Source organism: Lemur catta, chromosome 23, assembly GCF_020740605.2.
Source record: "Lemur catta isolate mLemCat1 chromosome 23, mLemCat1.pri, whole genome shotgun sequence".
Taxonomy (NCBI): Eukaryota; Metazoa; Chordata; class Mammalia; order Primates; family Lemuridae; genus Lemur; species Lemur catta.
The window spans coordinates 5,053,896-5,078,025 of record NC_059150.1 but is presented as its reverse complement, the minus strand read 5'-3'; the positions used below and the strand labels follow the sequence as shown (position 1 = coordinate 5,078,025).

At 38.8% G+C, this 24,130-nt stretch overlaps 2 protein-coding genes across 11 annotated transcripts in view; both read right to left on the bottom strand.

Moving 5' to 3' along the window:
* Positions 1-14: 14 nt before the first annotated feature.
* On the bottom strand, positions 15-5,856 carry SNRPE (small nuclear ribonucleoprotein polypeptide E). The gene is made up of 5 exons (XM_045536084.1): positions 5,724-5,856; positions 5,222-5,248; positions 3,806-3,868; positions 2,887-2,965; positions 15-232 (listed from the first exon to the last, which is right to left on the bottom strand). Exons 1-5 carry the CDS (start codon positions 5,775-5,777, stop codon positions 177-179), a joined length of 279 nt encoding a protein of 92 aa, XP_045392040.1. The 5' UTR covers positions 5,778-5,856; the 3' UTR covers positions 15-176.
* Positions 5,857-11,939: 6,083 nt separating this feature from the next.
* The window catches only part of ZC3H11A (zinc finger CCCH-type containing 11A), a 37,815-nt gene continuing 25,624 nt past the window's right edge, over positions 11,940-24,130 (bottom strand). For 9 of the 10 annotated variants that reach the window (XM_045536304.1, XM_045536300.1, XM_045536302.1 and 6 more), the window contains 8 exons: positions 23,711-23,809; positions 22,214-22,282; positions 17,969-18,475; positions 17,259-17,338; positions 15,767-16,100; positions 14,768-14,934; positions 14,330-14,397; positions 11,940-13,929 (listed from right to left, as the gene is read on the bottom strand). In XM_045536304.1, coding sequence (XP_045392260.1) covers positions 13,671-13,929; positions 14,330-14,397; positions 14,768-14,934; positions 15,767-16,100; positions 17,259-17,338; positions 17,969-18,475; positions 22,214-22,282; positions 23,711-23,809 — 1,583 coding nt within the window. In that variant the 3' untranslated portion in view covers positions 11,940-13,670. The remainder of the gene's footprint in view (positions 13,930-14,329; positions 14,398-14,767; positions 14,935-15,766; positions 16,101-17,258; positions 17,339-17,968; positions 18,476-22,213; positions 22,283-23,710; positions 23,810-24,130) is intronic. The other variant, XM_045536305.1, reaches the window with a different exon arrangement.

The following is a 24,130-nucleotide window of genomic DNA, read 5'->3' as shown; positions in this document are numbered from 1 at the left end:
AGAGGCAACATAAATTTTTTTAATAAAAACAATCCTGCAGCATTTATTGTCATTCTGAAATAATGTAAGGGTAATCAAAACAACATGAACAAATGTTTTAGAACTATATGCCCAACAAAGTACACCTAAAAACACAGTATTGCCATCTCAACAATTTCTCACTTCACTGATCATTTCTAGTTGGAGACACTTTGTAGCAGAGTAATATTATCTCCTTTTAGCATGATCCGACCTGTAACAAAAAAACAAACAAAAAACTCTTATTAACAGCCACACCCTTGGATGTATAATTATCTTTTAACCTCAGAATTTTGTACCCAGTTTTTGAACAGTATTGTGAAAATGCCTTCTCTCTCATGAAGATATGTGAACATTTTTAAGAGCCCATTTATTGAAAGGCTTTCTGGCTCTATTAGAGTATATGCAACAATACCCTAATAAAACCAGATGTTATTTTATGAAAAAAGATGTTTCTACTGACTAAGACAACTGAATAGGCCTAACCCAACATTTCTCAATGCTGAGTTTCTTTTACTTAACACTTCCCAAGCTTATTTAAGAGAACACTTTTTTCCTGAGAAATATCTATAAGCATCTTTAGGAACACTGGTGTTCATTGGTAGAATAGTTGAAGAAATGTAAATCAACTCCAACAGTGATTCAAACTGGTTTACTTTCCCAGGCTTCTACACATAAAATTAAATCTACTCTACAAGATCAATACTACCATGGGAACTCAACACTTGGCAAATAATTTACAAATAAGATGACCTCAACAAGACTAAGTTTGCCCTTCCTGGCAAGACATCTTTAAACTTAAAAAACTCAGGCTTTCAGTAAAATAGCCTAAGCAGGAAGCAGCAAAACAAAACATCACATCACTTCTCAAAATCTACTTTCCACATATCTAGTATAGGTTCAAGAAAATCCTCAGGGTCTGGAAAAAATACACTGACCGAATAGGGACCAAGCAAGACATGACTCATGCATTTATGGAGCATCTGGTCTTAGGGGAGAGACATTGCTAAAATCCCTCCGATAAATGTTTAACTACAAACTCAGAGAGCACATCATACCCTGCCTTCCCCTACTCCACCCCCAGCAGAAACCAATTAAACTCTGGGCTTCTTAGAGGAAGTGCTATTTGATCTGAGTTCTAAAGACACAGGGAATAACATAAACAAAGTTATATCATGGGGCAAATGTGCAGATTCAAAGAACTGAAAAGAAGGTAAGTGTGGCTAAAGCTCTGAAAATGAGGCAGAGTAATACAAGATGAAGTGAGGGAGGTTTTTTTTTATCCTAAGAGCAAAGCAAGTTCCTGACGAACTTCAAGAAAAGGGTTGACGTGGTCAGACTGGTGTTTTTAAAAGAAGACAGAAGCCTGGAGAGCAAATGGAGGGGGATGAGGTAGTTGCAGAGAAATTAGTAAATTAAAAAGAAATTGGTGCCACTCAGTAAGGCAGGAAATACTAAAATAGCTCTAAACAATGTGAATGGGAATTCAGTTTGGTTTCTGATACGCTAACTTTGAGGAGCCTCTAAAACATTCATGTAGAAATGCTGAATAGGCTTAAAGGAGGGGTCTGGGCTACAGTATAAATTTGGGAGTCAATACGCAGATGGTAACTGAAGTTGTAGTCTTGAGTACCTAGTTAGACAATACTTAGTGAGAGGACAGCCTAGAACCAAGTCTTAAGCAACTCAAACATTTAATGGCTGGGTCTCAAAGAATGAATATACAAAAATCTGAAAAGAAATAATCACAAATGAAAACCCAAGTGTATCACAGAACTGTGACCTGTAAAATAACCTGGCACACAACTCCAAATATCCTCAGACTCTCCAAAGTGATATTTTTGTATGCTAATGAGTTGACTGATGGTCAGCAACTCCTACATAGCTTCAGAATGGGGGCTGGCCACCTGGTCACTGGAAGGACCAAGGTATGATTAGAGGATTGTGACTTTCAGCTCCACCCCCCAACCTTGGGGGAGCAGAAGAGGCTGAAGGTTAAGTCAATCACCAATGGCCAATGGTTTAATTAGTCATCCCCATGTAATGAAGCCTCCATATAAACCCAAAAGGAAAATTCCTGGAGGCTGGCCTGCCTGAGAGGGCATGAAAGCTCCGCATTCTTTCCCACATGCCTTGTTCTATGAATCTCTTCATTTGTGTCCTTTGTAACATCCTTTATAATAAACCAGTAAATGTGTTTCTCTGAGTTCTGTGACCTGCTCTAGCAAATTAGTCAAACCCAGGAAAGGAGCCGAGGGAACCCCAATTTATAGCCACTCAGACGCATAGGTAAAACCACCTGGAGCTTCTGAATGGCATGGGGGGAAGTCTCAGGGGAATGGACGCCCTCAACCTGTGGGATCTGATGCTATCTCCAGGCAGAATGAGAGGACACCCAGCTGGTATCAGATGCAGAACTGATTGCCTGCTTCGTGTACAGGGAAAACACTGCCACACACCTGGTCACAGAAGTCTTCCGTGTTGATTAGTATTGAGGGAACGAAAGACAAAAATCACTTTTCTCACCCCCAACTCAGACAAGGAAACAAAGTGGTTTAAGGAGGGAGTGGCCAAAGTGCTAAATGCTGTTTAGAATTAAATAAAATGAAAACTAATACTGACCATTAGATTTAACACCATTGGCCTTTGGTGGTCACCTCTGGTGACCTTGGTGAGAGCTGTCTGGATGCAGAGAGTAGCAGAAATGGAGTGGGGTGAAGAGTAGGTGGCAGAGGGTGACTTCAAAAGTGTTCTACTCCCCCAACTAATAACTTCTCAATGCAAACTAAATTTAAACAAGAAGTGAGTTGCAAGTCATTCAATTCTACAAGTGAATAAACATTTCTGTAAAACCATCTGTATTCTTACCCAGTTGTTTTCTTGACTTTGTTTTAGAATGAATCTCTTCTGCATCATCTAATACAAGGTTCATATACTCATCAAAACCCTAGAAAAATAAGCCAATTGACTGTCATCTTCAAGTAACATCACATCCAAATCACTCTAAATGAGTACGCCCATCTAGACACACAAATGACAACTTTAGAAATTCACCTCTACACATCTTTTAGCTGAAACACTGTGTCCCACCTGAAGCCTCCTTTTAAATAACAAAGAAAACTAGAATGTAGTCCAAATTACTTCTTCAACCTTTTGGATTTAGGATTTCATTAGATATGCCAATAAGCCATTCTCTCTTTCTTTTATAACCTGCCCAATATAGAATATGTGTGTACATATATGAATTACCTTCTACCACTGCACTCCCCATGTTCCCCACAAACACCATTACCTACTACACTTGTTTTCCAACTGGTAAATGGGAAAGAGGAGATTACTGATGGAATTTCTGGAGTCTAAATGAAATACTAAAGTGTCCTAACATAATACTTATAGCCATATTTTATCTTTCTTTAAAATATTACTACTGAGCGTATCCTGCTATCCTGGAAGTCTTGCTCAAGTCATCTTCCTGCCTCATTCTCTGGAGCAGCTGGGACTACAAGGCATGTACTAGCACACCTGGCTCAAATGACTTTTAAAAGTTAATTTTCCCTCTCTTTAGCACACCTGGCTCAAATGACTTTTAAAAGTTAATTTTCCCTCTCTTTTTTGAATTACCTACTCCGTATCAACTAGAACAATGAAAAGGCTAAATTCGTGGGCCCTGAAAAACATTCTGTGAGTTGGATCTTTGACTTTTTGTACACTGTTCTGGCTAACCATTTTCTGTGAAATCTTTTTCTAGAATGAGCTGCTCTGAGATAAAAATAGCCCGGGTACTCACAATGATACAGCCCTCTATCCGCATATTCACTTGCTCATAGAGCCACACCTGAATCCGGGATCTCTGAAATGGTCATAAAAATGGAGAATTTTTTAAAAAAGTAAACAAAATTGAATCACTTTCATCAAACGATAGAGAAATACGACTCATAAAAAAAAACTTTTAATGAATATAAGTCAAGAGTTTTAAGTCCACCCATGTCTAAGAATTGTTAACCAAAAACAGTTAGTTGCCAACAAACATTTTCATTTAACAAATGCCATATTGGGACTGTCCAAGCTAATAATTTTCCTGTGACCTTAAGACTTAATGGTATTTCTTACTTCTAGTCTCAATACATTTAGAGTGAAAATTGATGACAGTATAGCACAAACCAGTAATTTCTAATGATCAAGGAGTTCTTTCTTATTTCCTATAGCAAAATCCAGCTCCAAAACAGAAACTTCTTTAGGTTCTCAGTTTTCCATGTCACATACCTGGCAATCAATTCTGGTTGTTAAAAATTATAACGGTTTAAAATTAAATCTTTTTTTCGAGACAGAGTCTCGCTCTGTTGTCCAGGCTAGAGTGCCGTGGCGTCAGCCTAGCTCACAGCAACCTCAAACTCCTGGGCTTGAGCAATCCTCCTGCCTCAGCCTCCCAAGTAGCTGGGACTACAGGCATGCACTACCATGCCCCGCTAATATTTTTATCTATATGTTTTTAATTGTCCAGCTAATTTCTTTCTATTTTTTTTTTTTAGAAGAGACGGGGTCTCGCTCTTGCTCAGGCTGGTCTTGAACTCCTGAGCTGAAATGATCCGCCCGCCTCGGCCTCCCAGAGTGCTAGGATTACACGTGTGAGCCACCGTGACCAGCCTAATCTGTTTTTCAATGATGCTGTTTGTCCCACTCTAAAATTTAAGTTGTTAAAAACCTCCCCAGGGAAAAGCAGCTGCCACAAAGCTCTCAATCTACCCCTCCCCTCTTTCTTTTTTAGTGTCTTTTCCAAATTCAAACTTTCCCACAGGTAATAAATATACCACCTTTTCACGTGGTTTAAGTTGATTGAGTTTTTCTTCCAACGTTTCATCTTACAGGGTACAAAGGGGAAAAGGTTCCAATGTTCTGGCCAAAATCACTCCTAACAAAATATCAAATGCTCAAACACCATGTCATGTGTGCAAAGATATACTTTCTGAAATTAATAGTTCTGATTTTGCAAAGTAATGACTACACAATTCTTTGTATGCTTGGAATTGGCATGAATACACACCATTTGAGCTTTCCCTCCATCTTTCCCCTTAATTATCCCTCCAATCTCTTGTTTGATCTATTTTTTAACTGTAGAACACAGTGGTCAGGGAAGTTGACACAAATAACCAGATAAATTCATTTGTTGCTTAAAAAATAGTTGCGAAGCAATTAATTTACTCACATTTTGTAAATATCTGAAGATGAGGTTCTGCGCCACAGCGGTTAAGGAAAAAGTTCAAAAGTAGCATACACAGACTCAGCTCCCTGAAACTTTCGAATCTACCCACATCTCACTTTTATCTTCTGAACGGAAGATCTGGTGCCTACGCAAGGACAAGTGCCCAAATGGGCATTTATCAGGGGTCCCCTAGGAACCCTGACTCTCCTGGAGTTTTTCCTTTTGCCGACATCTTCCTCATGCCCAAGACCGTTAACTCCCGCTTTCACTGAGTACCTAAAGTCGTCTTACTTCCGCTCGCCCCTCCATTCCTACACGCCCCACCGCAGGGCCGCCCAAGCCCACCTCCCGCCCGTCACCGGGTCTTGCACTGCCCGCGCTTTCTCCCCGTCTCGGTCGCCCCGGGGGCTCATGGGATGTGGGTCCGCACTGCGCTCCCTCGGGTCGGCTCTCAGCCTGCGCCTTCGCACCCGACATCCCGGTCCCGACATCCCGCGTAGGATACGATGGGCTGCACCATCACCTTCTGCACTTTCTGGCCCTGGCCACGGTACGCCATGGCGGAGTCTCACAAAGACCACACTGACCCGCACGCTACCTCCGAAGGCAACTTCCGGAATAAAGAACCGGAAGCGGAAGTGCTTGGTCGTTACACGGAGACCTGGGCGGCTCCAGGAAAATGCCTCTCTAGCCAGGAAGCCGCTTTTCTCTGTGCTTCATAGCATCCGGGGGAGGCCAAATGAGGCTACGGCACTTTGGAACCTGGGGGGATCCTACAGCGACACCTGGAGGGAGGCGGGAGGAGGCGCCGAGGGGCCTCGGCATGGCGGCCGTTGAGGGAGGCATGCCGCTGTGCCTTCATTTTATGAGTTGGCTTTAATGAGCCCAGATCATCTCGTTGCGTATATCTGTCTGTACAATGACTTAATTGAGTGCTTTCCCTGAGGCCTGTTTTCCTGGAATTTGGGCCTGATAGCAGCACTGCGGTGGAAAGGGCAGGCAGCGAGAATCCCACACGCCAGGCCTTCCACGTCTGGCACGCAGCCAGGGCGGTCTGAATTCCAAAGCCGGACGCCGTGGTTTGCTGCAGTTACCGAGTCAACTCTCAGCACCTTGCGAAGGATCATTGTTAAGGGGGCAACCGAGGGTGCTGATCCACCGGGAGGTCGCCGAAATCTGCTTGCTGAGCGCAAATCCGGCTCGCTCAGCCTCTCGGTGTCTTGGCTTAGTTGTTTCCAAAGTGGAGATTAAGATGTACCTTCCTCAGGGGATTAAAGACTCAGTGAACTAATACTCTACGTGTGTATACATTAAAGCCTCGGTGTTAGAATGTATCATCCTTCCCTGGGTAGCACAGTAGTGAGTGCTGTGTTGAAATTCTTAGGTGTTCCTGACCCCAAAACCTATTTCCATTATGCCATGGCTTGTGGCCTGGCAGAAATTTCACTTAATTGGAAAGCCCATTTTATAGATGAGGAAACTGAAGCTCAAAATGAAAAAGACTTGCCTAAGGGAACACCGCTTAGGACAGATGGCCGAATCAACCTTTGCTTAACTGAGGTCTTCTGTTTAATGGGGATAATGTTAATGCCAGCCATCATAAAGGTACTGAGATGAAAGTGATTTTTTTTTTTTTTGAGACAGCCTCACTTTGTTGCCTGGGCTAGAGTGAATGCCCTGGTGTGGGCCTAGCTCACAGCAACCTCAAACTCCTGGGCCCAAGTGATCCTCCTGCCCCACCCTCCTGAGTAGCTGGGACTACAAGTGTGAGTCACCAGGCCTGGCTAATTTTTTGTTTCTATTTTTAGTTGACTGGCTGATTTTTTTCTATTCTTAGTAGAGACAGGATCTCGCTCTTGCTCAGGCTGGTCTCGAACTCCTGACCTCAAGCGATCCTCTAGCCTCAGCCTCCCAGAGTGCTAGGATTACAGGCGTGAGCCACTGCGCCTGGCCAAAAGTGATTTTTAAACTACAAAAAGCTAGAAAACACATGGGATAAGTATGTCTTTGAAAAAATTTTTCCTGAGGCAGGAGGATCCCTTGCGCCCAGAAGTTTGAGTCTGGCTCAAGCAGACTGTGAATAGCCATTGCACTCTAGTCTGGGCAACACAGTGAGACCCTGACTATTAAAAAAAAGAAAAAATTCCCCACCCAAACCCGATAGAGTGTCATGTGCACAGAGACAGATTTGCTAACTTCAAAGACAGCATGTATAGTGTACACTGGTAAACCTATCCCATCTCAGATGCAGAGATGCTTAACTACTTGTTTTTGCATTTCCTATCTGTTTATGAAGTCAGGATGCTTAAACTTTTGTGAATTGATTTCTATAACCAATCATTTATCTGATACAATTCATCAGAAGTACTGTGTGATTTCTTTAATTTTTTAAAATGGTTTTGCTTTTTACATTTAAAACTTTGATCCATCTGGCTGATTCATCTTTATAATCTCTAGATGGCTAACCAGTTTTCCATTACCACTACAAAAAAATAATCCATTGTTCCCCATTTAAAGTGCCACATTTGTAATATACAAAGTGTATGTGTGTATGTATTGTGTGTGTGTTTATATTTTGTTCAGTTGATCCGTATGTCTATCAACCAGTATCAGTTACAAGCATTGTAGCTTTGTAATGATTTTATTTAGTAGGACTATAAGTAGGTAGAATTTTCCTAGTTTATTTTTCATACTTTAGAATCAGCCTAATTTTTTAAAAATACTTTTGGAATTTTTATTGCAATTACATTAAACTCTAGTATAAGTTACAATTAGTTGGGGTTTTTTGTTTGTTTGTTTGGTTGGTTGGTTTTTTTAGAGACAGGGTCTCGCTTTGTTGCCCTCTAGAGTGCAGTAGCGTCATCATAGCTCACTGCAACTTCAAACTCCTGGCCTCAAATGATCCTCCTGCCTCAGCTTCCCAAAGTACTAGGATTACAGGCATGAGCCACCGTGCTTGGTCCCAGAATTAGTTTTTTAAATCTAAGTACATGGTGTCTTTCAATTTGTTCAAACTTTCCTTTGAATCTTTCGGAAGTTTTTGGTTTTCTTCATTATAAACTTTGTGAATTTCTCATGTTTAATCCTAGATATTTCCTCTCTCTTGTTCTTAAAAGTTGTATCTTTTCCTCATTTGTATTCTGTAGCTGGTTTTTAGGAGAAAAAGGATGATAAATTCAACTACATAAAAATGATAAAGTTTTGCATGACTACAAAATGACCACAATAAACAAAGTCAAAAGATCTGGGAAAAATATAATGTTGCATTATATCAAATGGATAATTTTACTAATATATAAAATTAATGCTTATAAAGAATGCTGTTCTGGTTCTCTATTGCTGTAAAAGAAATATTCCAAAACTCAGTAGCTTAAAACAACCACCATTTTGTTATAATTCTTGATTTTGTGGGTCAGGGATTTGAGCAGGTTCGCAGCTGAGTGATTCTTCTGCTCCAGAAGACATATCTAAGGCCATGGGATGTATCTTTGGAAGACTGGCCTTGGTTAGGTCCTTCATCCCTATGTATGTAGCCTTGGCCCTCAGCCCTTGCCACATGGCCTCTCTAGCAGGGTAGTACACTTTCTTATATGGGGGCCCAGGCTCTAAGAAGCCAAGGCTTAATGTACCAGTACTCTTTTTTTTTGTTTGGTTATTTGTTTTTGTTTTTGAGACAAGGTCTCAATGAGCTGCCCAGGCTGGTCGTGAACTCCTGGGCACAAGTGATCCTCCTCCTTCAGTCTCCCAAGTAACTGAGATTACAGGCATGTGCCATCATGCCTGGCTTGAAGCTACTAGTGCTCTTAAAGGCCAGGCCCGGAATTAGTACTGTATAGTGTTCACATCCAGGCCAGATTTAAGAGCTTGAAAAATAGAACCCACCTCTTGATGAGAGGTGTGTTAAAGAATTTGCAGCCATTTTTAATCTGACACAAAGGCCCAAAATTAAAATTGGCAATGGTTGTGGACAGTTTGTAGCAAAGGAAATAGGAATGGTCTTTAAACATGAAAAGATGCAAACGAAACTACACTGAAATAGTTTCCCCCATTAGATTGGCAAAGATCAAAAAGTGGTGGTAATGTACATTATTAAACTCTACTTCTAGGTATTTATCCTCCAGATAAACTCACATGTAAAATATGATGTAATCATTGCAGCATTGTTTAAAATACGAAGACAGGAAGCAACCTAAATGTCTATCAATAGAGACTAGATAAATTGTTGCATATTCATAGAGTACCATGCTATGCAACTTCTTCAAGATTATTTATTTATTTATTTATTTTTGGAGAAAGAGTCTTGCTCTGTTGCCCAGGCTACAGTGCCGTGGCATCAGCCTAGCTCACAGCAACCTCAAACTCCTGGGCTCAAGTGATCCTACTGCCTCAGCCTCCCAAGTAGCTGGGACTACAGGCATGCGCCACCATACCCGGCTAATTTTTTCTATATATTTTTAGTTGTTCAACTAATTTCTTTCTATTTTTAGTAGAGACAGGGTCTTGATCTTGCTCAGGCTGGTCTTGAACTCCTGAGCTCAAATGATCCACCCACCTTGGCCTCCCAGAGTGCTAGGATTACAGGCATGAGCCACCTCGCCCAATCCAAACTTCATTAGCCATGTATACCTATCAGGTAAGGGTTCCTTCCGTTTTGCTTCTCCTCTCCCCTAAAATTTTCTCCTACTTTTGAGTGTTCTTGATCCACCCAATTCCCTATCTCATATATTTATTCAACAAATAGGGGTCTTTTTTTTCTTTTCTCTTAATCCCATGACAGATTATAGCAGTCTTTTTATTGAACATTAGTCCTTCTCTGCCTTTTTCAGAATCAGGTTTTTGGCTCCATTTACCCTTACATTTAGCTATATAGACTGTTCCTTCAATTCTACTTGAGGACAAATCAGTTTAACACATTAACTGCCACATGAGCCCGGTGCCTCATGAAGCGTATATAACTCACACGAGCTGCTTGAAATACTTGTCAAGTTGCATAGAACTCACGCACAGAAAACGGTAACAAATCTTTCATTAAATTAGAAAGGATCATTTTGTTTTTGAAGTTTTTATTCTGTTTTCATAATAAAACATCATGGCCCCAAGGGAAAAATTTTTTTCTACTGTGGCAGTCAATGTGTTAAGATCAAAAAACCCAAGAACACACAATACCAAGTTGTAATTCATTGCTTTTTGCTTATCAGCATAGATTCTGACTCTGCAACACTTCAGCAGTTAAATCCAACCAAATCTAAACAGCTGAGTCATAAGCCCACTCAATAAATCTGAATCCTAAATTAACTTTAATATAAAATTAAATCCTGGATTATTCTTATTTAGGGTCATTATTTCTTTAGACTCATTTTATTGTATATTGCTAAGAAAATGGTCAAGTATTTTCTTTGTGCTTATGCACTAATATTTTATAAATTAGTTTGGAGACTTAATTATGCTGTCTGATGTCTGGGTTATGGGCACTTTCAAAGATTTATTAAGCAGCTTCATAACGTCAGATTTAAAAAAAGAATTCTTGAATCAAAAGTTGAATTTATCAGACCCAATGGCACATAAGAATATATACTTTGAACAGAGTGACCTTGAAACTACAGTGGAGAATAAGGTAGTGATCTTTCAATGTAGTGCAGGATTAGTGTCAATGAGTATGTGAATTAAAGGTACATAAGTACTCAATAAGTTAGCTTCTTTAAAAGTGTTACCTCTTAAGCAGTTACAACTGGAGACCATGTATTGCCTGTTGCTAAACTGTCAAATTCAAACCAAATATTTGAAGGAATTGCAGTTACTCTAGCAAAATGAAGCTACAATTTTAGAAAAGGACCATAGAACTTTGATCAATATAGATCAAGCTTTGTTCTTGCAACTGTAATTATTAAACATCAGTCTTATCTCTATGGTAGTTTCAAAGACTGGTTGAGATGAAAACATAATTAACCATTCTATGTTCTGGCCACATGAGAGGATCTACTGTGATTTAGGGTTAAAGTCAGAACTCTAGGAGTCATTCATATGGAGATAAAATATATGAGTTGTGAAACTATCCTGGTATTTCTGGCTATGGCCAAACTGCAACATTTGGGCCCTTTTATTACTACTAAAATTGAAAACCACTCAAAACTAAACATACAATTGTTTTGCTTTCTGTGAAAAGTTGATTCAACTTGTTGGGACTGCTTTTAGATTACTAATAGGAAAAATCTATGTTTTTTGGTAGCTAATAAGTTTATATATATTCTTATAACAATTAAAAAATACCTTCATGCTTGGAAATTAGAGATGGAGTCTTGCTATGTTGCCCAGGCTAGTCTTAAATTCCTGGCCTCAAGCAATACTCTGGCCTCAGCCTCCTCAGTAGCTGGGATTACAAGGTACAAGGTACCAGCCACCACGCCTGGCTCAATGCTTGAAAATTCTAAAATGTTGACTCTAACCATTGCTTTTAAACCTTCCCTCTTTTAAAAAAATTAACAGCATCACTTGAGTTACAATGATAAGGACTAAGTATCTTACCTAAAAAAGCACATGTAGCTAAAACTCAGCTCATTTGTGGATAAGTTTGGCAATACGTCCTTATGAAAGGTTTCTAAAGCCAAATAATACCTGTGAAATTGGGGCACTTACACAAAAGGCCAACAACATTCTGACTGGGGCCTCTTGTCAAGGTGGATCCGAACCTAAAGTGATATAAGATTACTTAATTCACAACGAAGACATTCCTACACCAGTTTTATTTAAAACACAAATAAGTACTTCTCTTTCTGTAAGGGCAAATGGTTCAAATAGTGCTGAACATGAATCATTGACTAATACAAGTGCTTTAAATATGAAACAAAATTATTTTTAAAAAAGCAAAAGAATAAAGTTTATATACAAAAGGGACCTGGAATCTGTAAGCTGATTCCAAAAATGAAATGAGTAGAAAATCTGTGGTGAAACCAGAACATTCCACCCCTGCTTTGGAGAAGGGCTATCATACAACATTCAGTCAGCTGAAGATGGATTGGTAGAGGTGTGTCTATACATAAATTTCAAGTCATTCTTGCTTGTGCAGAATCATCTGGGTCTTCCCAAGACTGAACGGGCAGTCCTGTGGCTTTCTTCCTTTTCCATATTCCCAACAAGGCTACATGAAGTTCAACTCTTGATGAGCCGCTTACAACAGCAGTTCCTTAGGAGCCAACATGACAGGTGGGTCAGATTTCCCTATGAGAAACAAAACTGGCCACCTACAGCAAAATATCAAAATGGACAAGTCCTTCTTTCCTCCTCCTTCTGATTATGTACAATGTCTCCTTTAAGACTATTATCCTCATCATGCTTGTTCCTTCACAAGTCTAAACCTTGAGGTGAAGGAGACTAACATCAGGAAAAGAAAATTCCATTCAGAAATGAAGAAAACTGGCAGGTATACAATACACCCCCGGAGCATCTCAATAACCCTGCTACAGTACAATTCAGTGTACTGCTATGGTCCAAAGATAAATACTGGCAGTTCAAATGAGTCCATTTTTGTCCCTCAGGTAGTTAAAGGGCACCAAATAAATATACTAGGCAAGGAGTTTGCTGGGAGAATTAGAAATAAAAAATTAATCAATTTTTATCCCTGTGACAATTCACTGCCAGTAGGAGGCAAGTACTGAAAAGAAGGGACAATTTTCATACTAAAAAAAAAATTCTTCTAACCACATCACCATCTCTCTTCTGATGAATCCAGAGAGTCCCAGAAATAGAAAATTAGTTTCAGGGGACCCCTGAGGCACTTTAAAGCCTTAAAAAATTACAGTAATAATAAATTAGATATTGCTCTTCAGAGGCTAACAGAGCAGCAGAAGCATCAAAATCAGGTCCAAAGAGTTATGTCCATTTTATAGGTTTCCTGAGCTGCTCAGCCTTCTTTAAAGCTTAGTTGACTCTCCAATTACCTTTAAAAAGACATACAATTTAACACACACTGAGTGGGGTTTTTTTGTTTAGTGGTAGCATGAAATTTGGTCCTTAATGGTAGCAGCTGTCTTCATCCATTTCAAACTCAGGTAAATATTAAGTACATTAAGACAATACATAAAAGAAAGAATACAACAAACAGGGAAAAAGCCAAAACTGACAAACACCTCAAGGAGTCACTAAGTTCTCTTGCACCCTTTCACTTAGATCTCCTTCTCAGTCTCTTTTTTGTGGAGAAAAGGGTATGACAGAACTTTTTTCTCAAAGATGCTAAACAATGGCATCAAATGGACAAAATGGTTATCGAGTGACTTTAAAAACCTGACCCCAGGAATCCAGGACACATACAGATAATTTAGAGGTATACTTCTGATATGGGGCAAATTCTAGACTAAAGAAATGATCGTCTCAGATAAATGTTATAATAGATGAAACTAAGTCCAGTTTTTTGGCGAGTTTTTTTTTTTTTTTTTTTTAAGTGTTCTCACTCCCACCTTCAGCTGTCAATCATTTCGGACAGTTCAAGCAAAAGGTCATCTTCATCCTTCCCAGGATCCAGGTCGATCTCAGCTTCTAATTTGCCTCCTGAAATTTCCCAAATTAGTTTCTCAAAATCATCCTCCACAGAGAGTGGGGGCTTTCCTGTTGAGGCAGAGCTGAGTCGGCGAGTTTTTGTGGCCATCTGGGATGAGGAGGGGCCAGACACTTCTGGGGGAGAGAGATCTGAAGAAGACTGGGTTGGAGGCAGTGTAAGACTGTAGGAAAAAAATAAGATTATTAGAAAACTGCCCCTTTTCAACAGTTGCCTGAATCACCTAGGCTCAGGGACACAGAGTTAGCAAAAGGTTGTTTCTGGGGACATACATAAAGAAAGAATTCTTTACTAGTTTGGGACCAAGCATTTTTATAATTTAAAGTAGAATTCAGCCAGGTATTAAAAATATCTTTTAGATAATACAGGCAAAATATAAACAGTGGCACCACAGGAGAACAGCAACTTTGAATTTTCATGCTTTGTTGCAATTAATTTGAAGTCAAGCAGATTTATTTAGATATGGTTAAATGGTTAAAAGTTATTTATCAGTGTTATTCTCTAGAGAGCATAAGCAGTAACAATGGCCTGGAGTTTGGTTAGAAAGAACTGCAAAGTATTACCTGTCTCTAGGTTTTTCTGCCTCAGGCACAGTGACTGATTTGTCCTCAGAGAGGACTGGGACAACAGCCTATGAAAGGAAGGGTAAAGTCATTCAGTGGGAGAGTCAGCCTTTTTTATTTGAGTATATTCACTTTCTTTTGCTGCCTTCTTAAAAAGATGGCTATCATAATTTAAGCCTAGGAACCCAAGAATCAATAATCTAAAGGTTGAACGTACAAATAAACAAAGTATCTTGTCACCCAAAAATTACCCTTTAAAAAATCCTGTCCTGCCACTTCACAAGTATCTACTTGTAAATGTAAAACACAGTAACAACGCAAACAACTAAAAAGCTAGGAAATGCCATGAAGTGTTATACATAGAGAGCTAGAGAGCTAATCTTTTCTGCTTACCTACCACACAAAATAAAGCACCACAGAAGTGGATCTACTTCTTACCACAGCTGCTTTTTTGGCCGGGCTTTCCTGTAGGACACTGCTGGAGCTGAGGGGCTTCACAGCTGCAATGACAGCAGGATGTACCTCCACTGCCTTGCGTTTTGGGGCCAATTTGGGGGATGACACAACTTTAACCACAGATGGCTTCACATTTACTTTGGGTTTAACTACAAGGGACAGAAAATATCTGATTAACAGCCAGAAAAACTCTCTTTTATACGGAGGATAACACAGAATAAAATAGCAAAAACCTTTCAGTACTAGAAATACCACAAATAATTTGAAAAAACCCTGAAAATGATCCATATGTAATTTGTACTGCAGATGGTCACCATGTAGATACAGATACTCAAATGACCCCTTTCAATGCCTCTTGAATTTGTCACTGTTCTTCTATTTTGTTTTTCTTCTTTAAAACCAGAGGAAACATGCACCACACAAAGTTTTAGACAAAGCTTTTCATTTTTTTATTTTTATTTTTATTTTTTTTGAGACAGAGTCTTGCTGTGTTGCCCGGGCTAAAGTGAGTGCTGTGGCGTCAGCCCAGCTCACAGCAACCTCAAACTCCTGGGCTTAAGCAATCCTACTGCCTCAGTCTCTCCAGCAGCTGGGACTACAGGCATGCGCCACCATGCCCGGCTAATTTTTTCTATATATATATTTTAGTTGGCCAGATAATTTCTTTCTATTTTTAGTAGAGACGGGGTCTCGCTCTTGTTGAGGCTGGTCTCGAACTCCTGCCCTCGAGCGATCCTCCCACCTCGGCCTCCCAGAGTGCTAGGATTACAGGCATGAGCCACCGCGCCCGGCCTAGACAAAGCTTTTTAAATAGCAGTTTTAAATTCTGAGAAAGGAACTCTAGTTTTGTCTTTGTATAATAGTTTCAGAAGTATTACTATCCACCAGGCAAATGAAATTCAACCCAACTGTTGCCAGGGAGTTTTTAAAACTTGGTAATTTTAATATCCTAAAGCAAGACACAGTGTAAAAAACACTCACCTTTGCCCCTTTTTTCCAAGGTCTGTGCTGCACATTTCACATTTAATATTGAGTCTCCAATTTCTGAGGTTTCTATCTCCAGCTTCTGGGATGACTTTGTGGGGAGCCGCTTGGGCAGGTGGTGCCGTGTGATGGCCGGCACAGCACTGAGCACCGGTTTTTCTGCCACTTGGGTATTGCAAGAGGCTACATCTCCCCGAAGGGGTGTCAAGACTGACTTTTCCTTCTGTAAGGCTCCCCTCTCCTGCTGTTTCTGCATGTGCTTCTCTCTCATGGTCTCACATCTCTTGACTTGAATTTTAGCAATGTCAATTCCTGTGGTCTCGTCTGAAGCCTGTGGATAAATTTAAATGACAGAATGAAAACCTAATAACTCTAATAACCTATACAGTAATTATTATTTATAAAGTATCAGGCTAACAGCTAAGTTAAGCAGAGTTTGACATGATCCAGAATCTGAGAGAAAAACTCTTTACTTGATACTAAGTAGACAATACCCTTCTACAAACGAAAGATTAAAGATGTGTGGAAAAATAAAAAACCCAGACTGTATAGGCTATAAAACCATGACTCTAAATCAAATACTAATGACTCCTAAATAGACACTTGCAGAAATATTTATGTACAAAGATATTTATTATTTACAATTGTGTAAAAACAAATCTATATGTCCAGAAACAGATTCTATTCATGTAACAGAATATTATGTGGTTGGTAAAAGCAAATGTCTTGAATTAATATGGTAAAGTTAAAGCAGGCTGCAAAATGATACACTGCAGAGTTCTCTATTATGTTCTAAACATTAAACAAACTCACATTCATACATATATATATATATATAAAGCTCTTGAAGAAATCCATGAAAAAAACCAATGGTGGTGTTATATCTGGGTTATACAGAATTATAGAGTTTGTTCATTCTTCTGAAAAATAAAAATTTCCAAGTTTTGTGTGGTGTAGAACATTACTTTCAAAGGCAGGGGGGAAACTGTAAAAAATATTAATAACCAATTAAAAAAACTTTTTAAGAGCAGAAAATACTAACATACATAGAACTATAGGAAACGCTCTTAAAAATTTTTTTTAAGTATAGGCCAGGCATGGCAACTCATGCCTGTAACCCTAGCATTTTGGGAGGTTGAGGCGGGAGGATCACTTGAGGCCAGCCTGAGCAACATACTGAGACCCTATCTCTATGAAAAATTAAAAAATTAGCCAGGTGTGGTGGTGCACACCTGTAGTCCCAGCTACTCAGGAGGCTGAGGCAGGAGGATTGGAGGCTGCAGTGAGCTGTGATGATGCCATTACACTAGCCTAGGCAACAGGGTGTGACCCTGTCTCAAATTAAAAAAAAAAAAATTTATAGAAAAGACTGTTTACTAATGTATCAGTGAAGTGTTAAATAGAAATTTATGTAAGGTAAAACTGAAAAGCACACCTAGCCTTTGTTTGTCATGGACAAAACCATATGATGATCTTAAAATAAACTCACCTCTTTGGCTTCTGTTCTAGGAAAACTGCTCTGAGAAGCAACTTCACTTCCTTCCTGAAGTTTCTTCTCTTCTTTCATTCCTATAGTCACATTAAAGACATCATTATTTATTTCATTTAGGCTGCACCTTCATGACAGATGAAGTTAAACGAAACTTTATTGGACAAATAAAATTATAGATGAATCCTATTGGTCCTTATATAAAGTCTAAAAATGCACATTAAAATAGCAAATGTCTATATAGTGCTGCTGTAAAGAAACAGCTTAACTTCATTTAATTCAGTAGTTTTAAAAGTTATCTGAGTAGGCTGGGCATGGTGGCTCACGCCTATAATCCTAGCACTCTGGGAGGCCGAGGTAGGAGGATCACTTCAGGAGTTCAAGACCAGCTTGAGCAAGAGAGTGAGATCTGTCTCTACTAAAAATAGAAAAAATTAGCCGGGTGTGGTGGTGCGCACCTGTAGTCCCAGCTACTCGGGAGGCTGAGGCAGGAGGATCGCTTGAGCCCAGGAGTTTGAGGTTGCTGTGAGCTATGCTGACTCCACAGCACTCTAGCCCAGGTGACAGAGCAAGACTCTGTCTCAAAAAAAAAACAAAAAAGTTATCTGAGTAAAGAAAAGTTGTCAAAGAACTCCCAGGAAGATCCCATGGAACACTCCTTTGGAACATTATTTAGGGAAGTGGTACTATAGATGAAGCTTTCTTGTTACCTGTTCTTTTGGTGATGCGGAGCAACCGCCTTGCCCCTGGGTTGACTTCGTGCTGAGGCTGGGAGCTGGTGCTGCTCTCAGAGCTCTGCTGCACCCTCAGTGCCTTCTCCAGTTTAATTTCCTCCAGTGTCTTGATGTGCACCTCCTGCATAGACTTCGTTCTACCTGCAGGCTCCTCTGATTGTCCTTTGCTTGTGGCAACTATGGGTGGCAAAACCACTGCTTTTTTAATTTCACTGTCACTCTTTAGCTTGATGCAAGTTGCATCCTTTTTGCTTTTTTGTCTTTCTGCTTCCTGCTGCCGATGTTTTTTTTCAGCCAGGACCTCAGAGAAGGTTTTGATTCGGATAGTGGAAGAACTTCTTGTTCCTGAAGTAGTATCATCAGCTTTTGAAGGTCCTTCTGTTTTGAGTTTAGTTTGCAATTCTCCATGTTTTTGACTGGCTCTTTCAAGAAGAATTTCTTCTAATGTCTTCACGTGGATCTCACCAACTTTATTAACTCTCTCTGTTTTAATGGGGGAAAAACATGACATTGTACTTGGAGTTCATCTCTTAATGACTTGAGAGGTATCATTTAGGCAGGCAATTAAAATAATAAAAAATGTAACATTAAATTTCGATCTCAAATTTAGATTACTGCATGTTTCAGGTAGTGGCCCTCAAAGAAAACTCTGAGGAGGCAAAAATTGGTGATTTATATTTCTATTCAGAAGTGTATTCTTGAGGAACCTGAAAACCATTTACTAGTTAGAGAAATCTGTCATCATAAATCTTATCAATAAATTCTTCCATTTACTCATGGATATAAATATGTGCCGGACACTGTTAGAAATATGTAGTTTATGGTCTAACAGACAGATCAATAATGAGACAAGCAAGAACAAAGTATGGTAATGACAGCTGCTCTGACAAACGAAATATATATATAGGAGCATATAGCAAGAATACCAATTCTTGTCTAGGAACTGGTTAAGGAAAACTTTGCAGAGGAAGTGATCTTTAAGCAATATTTAAAGGATGAAAAAGAAGGTCAAACAGGCAACAAGATAGGGGAAAAAAATGAGAAAGGCCCAGAGACTGACATGTCACTGAAGAGCTATTTTTATTTATTTTTTTTTTTTATTTTTATTTTTTTATTTTATTTTTATTTTTATTTTTATTTTTTTTTTTTATTTTTTTTTTGAGACAGAGTCTCACTTTGTTGCCCGGGCTAGAGTGAGTGCCGTGGCATCAGCCTAGCTCACAGCAACCTCAGACTCCTGAGCTTAAGCGATCCTACTGCCTCAGCCTCCCAAGTAGCTGGGACTACAGGCATGAGCCACCATGCCCGGCTAATTTTTTTGTATATATATTTTTAGTTGGCCAGATAATTTCTTTCTATTTTTAGTAGAGACGGGGTCTCACTCTTGCTCAGGCTGGTCTCGAACTCCTGACCTCGAGCGATCCACCCGCCTCGGCCTCCCAGAGCTAGGATTACAGGCGTGAGCCACCACGCCCGGCCATTGAAGAGCTATTTTTAATGATACACTCATCATTCTACATCAGTCTAAACTAAAGAGCAAACTTCACACTTGACAGATAGGATCATTCTCATTATTGAAAGACTAAGAAAAGAAATAATGAAGTGATGTGGAATAAACAAAAATAATTTAGAGATTAAACACATATATAACTAATCACTGAATAACAGCTTTTAATGAAAGATTAAAACAAAAAAATATCCTTTCAAAATCTTAAACGTACAGTGCTCTGTCTCACTTTCTGAACCTTTGAGTATACTGTCCCCTCTACTTGGAATAGTCCCTATTGGTCTCATTTCTCTTGCTGCCTGGTTTAGTTTTAACTGAAGTCAGCTTAGAACCTGATATCCTCCAATCTGGTTTGTGTCTCTGATCACAGCACTGAACAAAAAGCACTGTAATTGCCTGTATCTCCAACCATACTAAAAACTTCGTAAGAACAGTGACTATATTGTTACCTGTACTATTTTAGTACAGTTCCTATTACAAAGGGAAGCACGCACTCACTGAATTATTTAAGTTTTTAAATAAAAATTGTAAATTCTTCCATCCCAAGATGACAGACTGATCTCAAAATTATAACTCCAAGAAAGTACAATATGACTGGTATCATGGTTACCCTATTTTCCTCTCCTACCAAAATTTCACCAAAATGATCGAGAAAAACATTAAAAATAAAACCACAGTAGAAATGAAAAACAAAGATGCCACTGGCAAAGCATAAATCTTGAAGAATTTCTGAAGCAGAAAGCAGATGTTTGAATTTATAGAAAAATGGAAAAAGAATAGTTAAAACTGTAGGTACGAGATCTGTTCTTCCCAATAGAGTCAAAGAAACTACCAAACTTGGGTCAACTAATATGAAAAAAATAGTGGGCTCTGACATAACCTTAGAGTAGAAATGTAAGGACTGCCTATAGAACAGCTGGGTCAGTCATGACCTTCTCCTGAGAAGTGCTCCCCTAAAAAGAGGAGAGTCTGCTCAAGTAGAGCACATTATGAGGACATCCGGGCTGGAGAGAAGAGCATGACAAGTGGAAGGAAAGAGGCAGAAAAGTAAACAGCCTTGAGGCTTATTTGCTACTCATCTCAAAAAAAGAAAAAAAGAAAAAAAAAGCCAAACTAAAATAGCAAAAAAGTTACTTCCACTCTGAAAATATATGAAGTCTTTCTTACTGTAGCAACTGTGTGGGTCCCCAGCCTTCCCACCTGCAATCCACATAAACTGCCTTTTAACACACTCTCTCCTCTTAGCCAGACATAAATCAAGTCTCTCAGTCAGGATAGAGGACAACTTGGGGAAAAGGCCTTTAGAACCACAGAGGAAACCCAGGCCAGGTACTTACAACTATGGAAAAACAACAACATTGAAGAATTAAATTAGAAACTCCAGAGTAGCCTAAAATCACGCTGTGAGAAAAGGAAAAATCGGCTGGCCCAAAATCAGCTCTCTAGAACAGGGCAGGCAAACTTTAGCCCATGGGCCAAATCTGGCCACCACCTAATTTTGTAAATATTGTAAATAAGGTTTTGCAGGAACACAACCACACTCATTCATTTACATATTGCATGCATAGGCATATAGCAGCTTTCACAACACAATGGCAGAGTTGAGTAGCTGTGACATTGCAGACTGCAAAGCCTAAAGTATTTACTACCTGACCCTTTACAAGTTCTTAGATTCAAAGGGCCCACTGAATACTGGGAAAAATGAGCAAAAAAGATCCATGTTTAGATCCACAATAGTGAACTTACAGCGTATGTGGGAGAGATAAAGAGAAAATCCTAAAAATTCTGAATAATACATTCAGGTTGTCTACAAAAGTGTAAGAACGCCCGACATTAGATTTCCTTTTTATGATGATAGGAAAAAAGAAAAGTAACCAAGAAGGCTAATACTACTCATAAATATAGTTGTAAAATTTTTGTTAAATCCTACACAAAAAGCCTCAAAGTAAATCCAGCAATGCATTAAAAAAAGATGGATGGTTGAGTACATACATGTTCATTTTATCATTCCTTAAATTGTACTTATATACATGCTTATGTAGTTTTAATTCCTAATTTTAAAAGTTTAAAAATTATAGTATAGGAAGAATATAAACAAGAAAATTTAAGTTATCTAAAGTCTTAATATCCAGATAAAACAAATATTAATATTTTGGTATGTTTTTGGAGGATTTTAAGGCACACAGTCATATCTTTACAGAACTGGAATCATCTCATACATATGGATGTTTCTCCTGAAAATAAGTGCCTATGATAAAATAAACTTCTTTAAAAAAAAGATTCTTAAATAAACCAAAAGGTCAAAAGTGGTACATGTGTTCTTTTGTAACCTTTCTATTTGACTTTCTATTTGACAATGCAATTTGACTTTTCCATGTTAGTATTGTTCAGAATATGACTCTTCATGATAGCAATTATTTTAGCACATAACTACGATAATTTTATATAAACCATTTTTGTTGGATATTTAGGTTGTTCCTGATTTTCTACAATTAATGCTATGATGAATATTCATTTTGCCATCTATAAGTAGAAAAAAGGAATTCATACCAGTGAGTAACCTATTACTTAAAAAAAGAAAAAAAAAAAAAAAAAAAAACAGAACCACAAAAAAACACAGGCCCTAACCTAACTGCAATAGGTAAATCAGAGAAAAGGCAAAGATTCTTACGGCAAGGAGAAAATACCAGAACCTGGTCTTAGGCTTTACTTACCAGTTGCTTCCTCATTATTGGGACCAGCTGACACACCTAATCGCTCTTTCAGAGACTTAGAAACTTGAACTATAAAAAGAAAGAATTTCAAAAAGCAAAAGTTGAACAGAAACTTTCTACAGGTCAAATATCTTTTTCAAAGTTCATAAATTAGACTACACTTCCCTTCTAATACAAATGTTTAAAAAAAAATCAAATCATAAATTTTTCTTCTCTACAGAACAGATTTATGTGAATCATGGAATCCTTAAAGCACTCTGGAAAGCTTAAAAAAACCCAAAACTTTCTTTGTATCTGAAAAGCTATATTACTGAATTCAAGAAAATAATTTTGTTACTGGATGATCTTCTAAAATCTTACTGCCATCAAATATTTTCCCCCTAAATTTACGGAAATACGCTCTTAAGCTATGAAAATCTTCAATGATTGATAGGCAAAGAAAGAGCAACTTCTGCTTGCTCTGAGGACCGAAAGAAAGTCCCTAAACAGGAACATCTGCTCATCAAAGCCTCTTAGGCTGGAGGAAAAGTGGACAGAAGTGTCTTATCTTCAAGAAAAGTTAAAACTAAACACAAAGAGAAGGAAAAAAACACACCTACTCTTTAGTAATTAACGCCAGTGATTTACTGCAACTCATACATGGGGAAAAAAATAATCCAACACTTGATTTCTTGCTCCCCTTCAACTATAAACACTCTAACTCCCAGATATCTCTTGATTCAGTCCACATTTCCAAACCAACTTCTAGAAGAACACTAAATTTATGCCAATACTATCTCCTCTTATCTGGATTATTTTAACTGCTAACTCATCTTCCAGCCATCATGTCTGTCCTCTTCTACTCTTTCTCCATATTGCAGGCAGGGTAATGGTTTTAAAATGAGCCTTTGATCCCTGTTTACAACCTTTCAATGGGTTGTTACTATCTTAGGACGAGCCCAAACTCTCTAACATGACTTAAAGGCTCTATATTATGATCCAGTCCCTCCTCTTTCTCTCGTCACCATGCTCTTCAGCCCATTTCTGTGTTTCAGCCATACTCTGTGTTCCTTGAGCACATCACACTTTCTTAACTCTGTGCCTTTGCAGAATTTATTCTCTGCCTGAAACACAAACCCTGTCCCTCCAATTTCGCAGGGCTAATTCCCAACTCATGTTTCAGGTCTAAACTTTAACATCATTTCCTCTGTGAACCTTTCTATAACAGATGGTAATAACAGGAGCCCTTCTTATGTGTTCTTACAGCATCATGTACTTTTTTCCGTCACAGAATTGCCATTATACTCTAAGCTTCTAAGAAGTGTGATGGTGTTTATTTTGTTCAATGGTGTCTACCCAGAATCTAGCAGAGTAAGCAATCAAATGTTTGTTGAATGAAAAATAAAACGGAAGATGATAAACTAATTTACCTAAACAACAGAATGACAAACCATAGCTGTTAACATTATAAAAAACAATTGTCAAAATTACATACACAGTATATTAGAACTAAAATACCTTTCTTTGGTGTTTTGTCATTGTTAGTTTCTGGAGCTTCAACTTTCTTCCCTAGCCTCTGTGCAAGGCTACGCTTTAATGGAAGATCACTGTCACCACCTACAAATAGGGAGAACTTAGTTTAACATTTCAAGTCAATCTTCAGTGAGGTCAAGAAATATAAGCAAAAACAAACAATGTAGAATAATTCGGTAAGTTTTCTGCATTTATATGGTGTGTTTGTTCACCAGTTTCCTTAGAACTCAATGTTAGAGAAGGAATAAAAATGCCACAGAGGCCGGGTGCAGTGGCTCACACGTGTAATCCTAGCACTCTGGGAGGCCAAGGCAGGAGGATCGCTTGAGCTCAGGAGTTCACGACCAGCCTGAGCAAGAGCGAGACCCCGTCTCTACTAAAAATAGAAGGAAATAAGCCAGACAA

Excerpts from the sequence above, each read along its gene's own strand:
- SNRPE (XM_045536084.1), bottom strand. The coding sequence starts at position 5,777 with ATGGCGTACCGTGGCCAGGGCCAGAAAGTGCAGAAGGTGATGGTGCAG. Across the intron at positions 5,249-5,723 it reads AGGTGATGGTGCAGCCCATC|AACCTCATCTTCAGATATTT; the intron begins GTATCCTACGCG and ends GCTGTGGCGCAG. Across the intron at positions 3,869-5,221 it reads TCTTCAGATATTTACAAAAT|AGATCCCGGATTCAGGTGTG; the intron begins GTGAGTAAATTA and ends TGACCATTTCAG.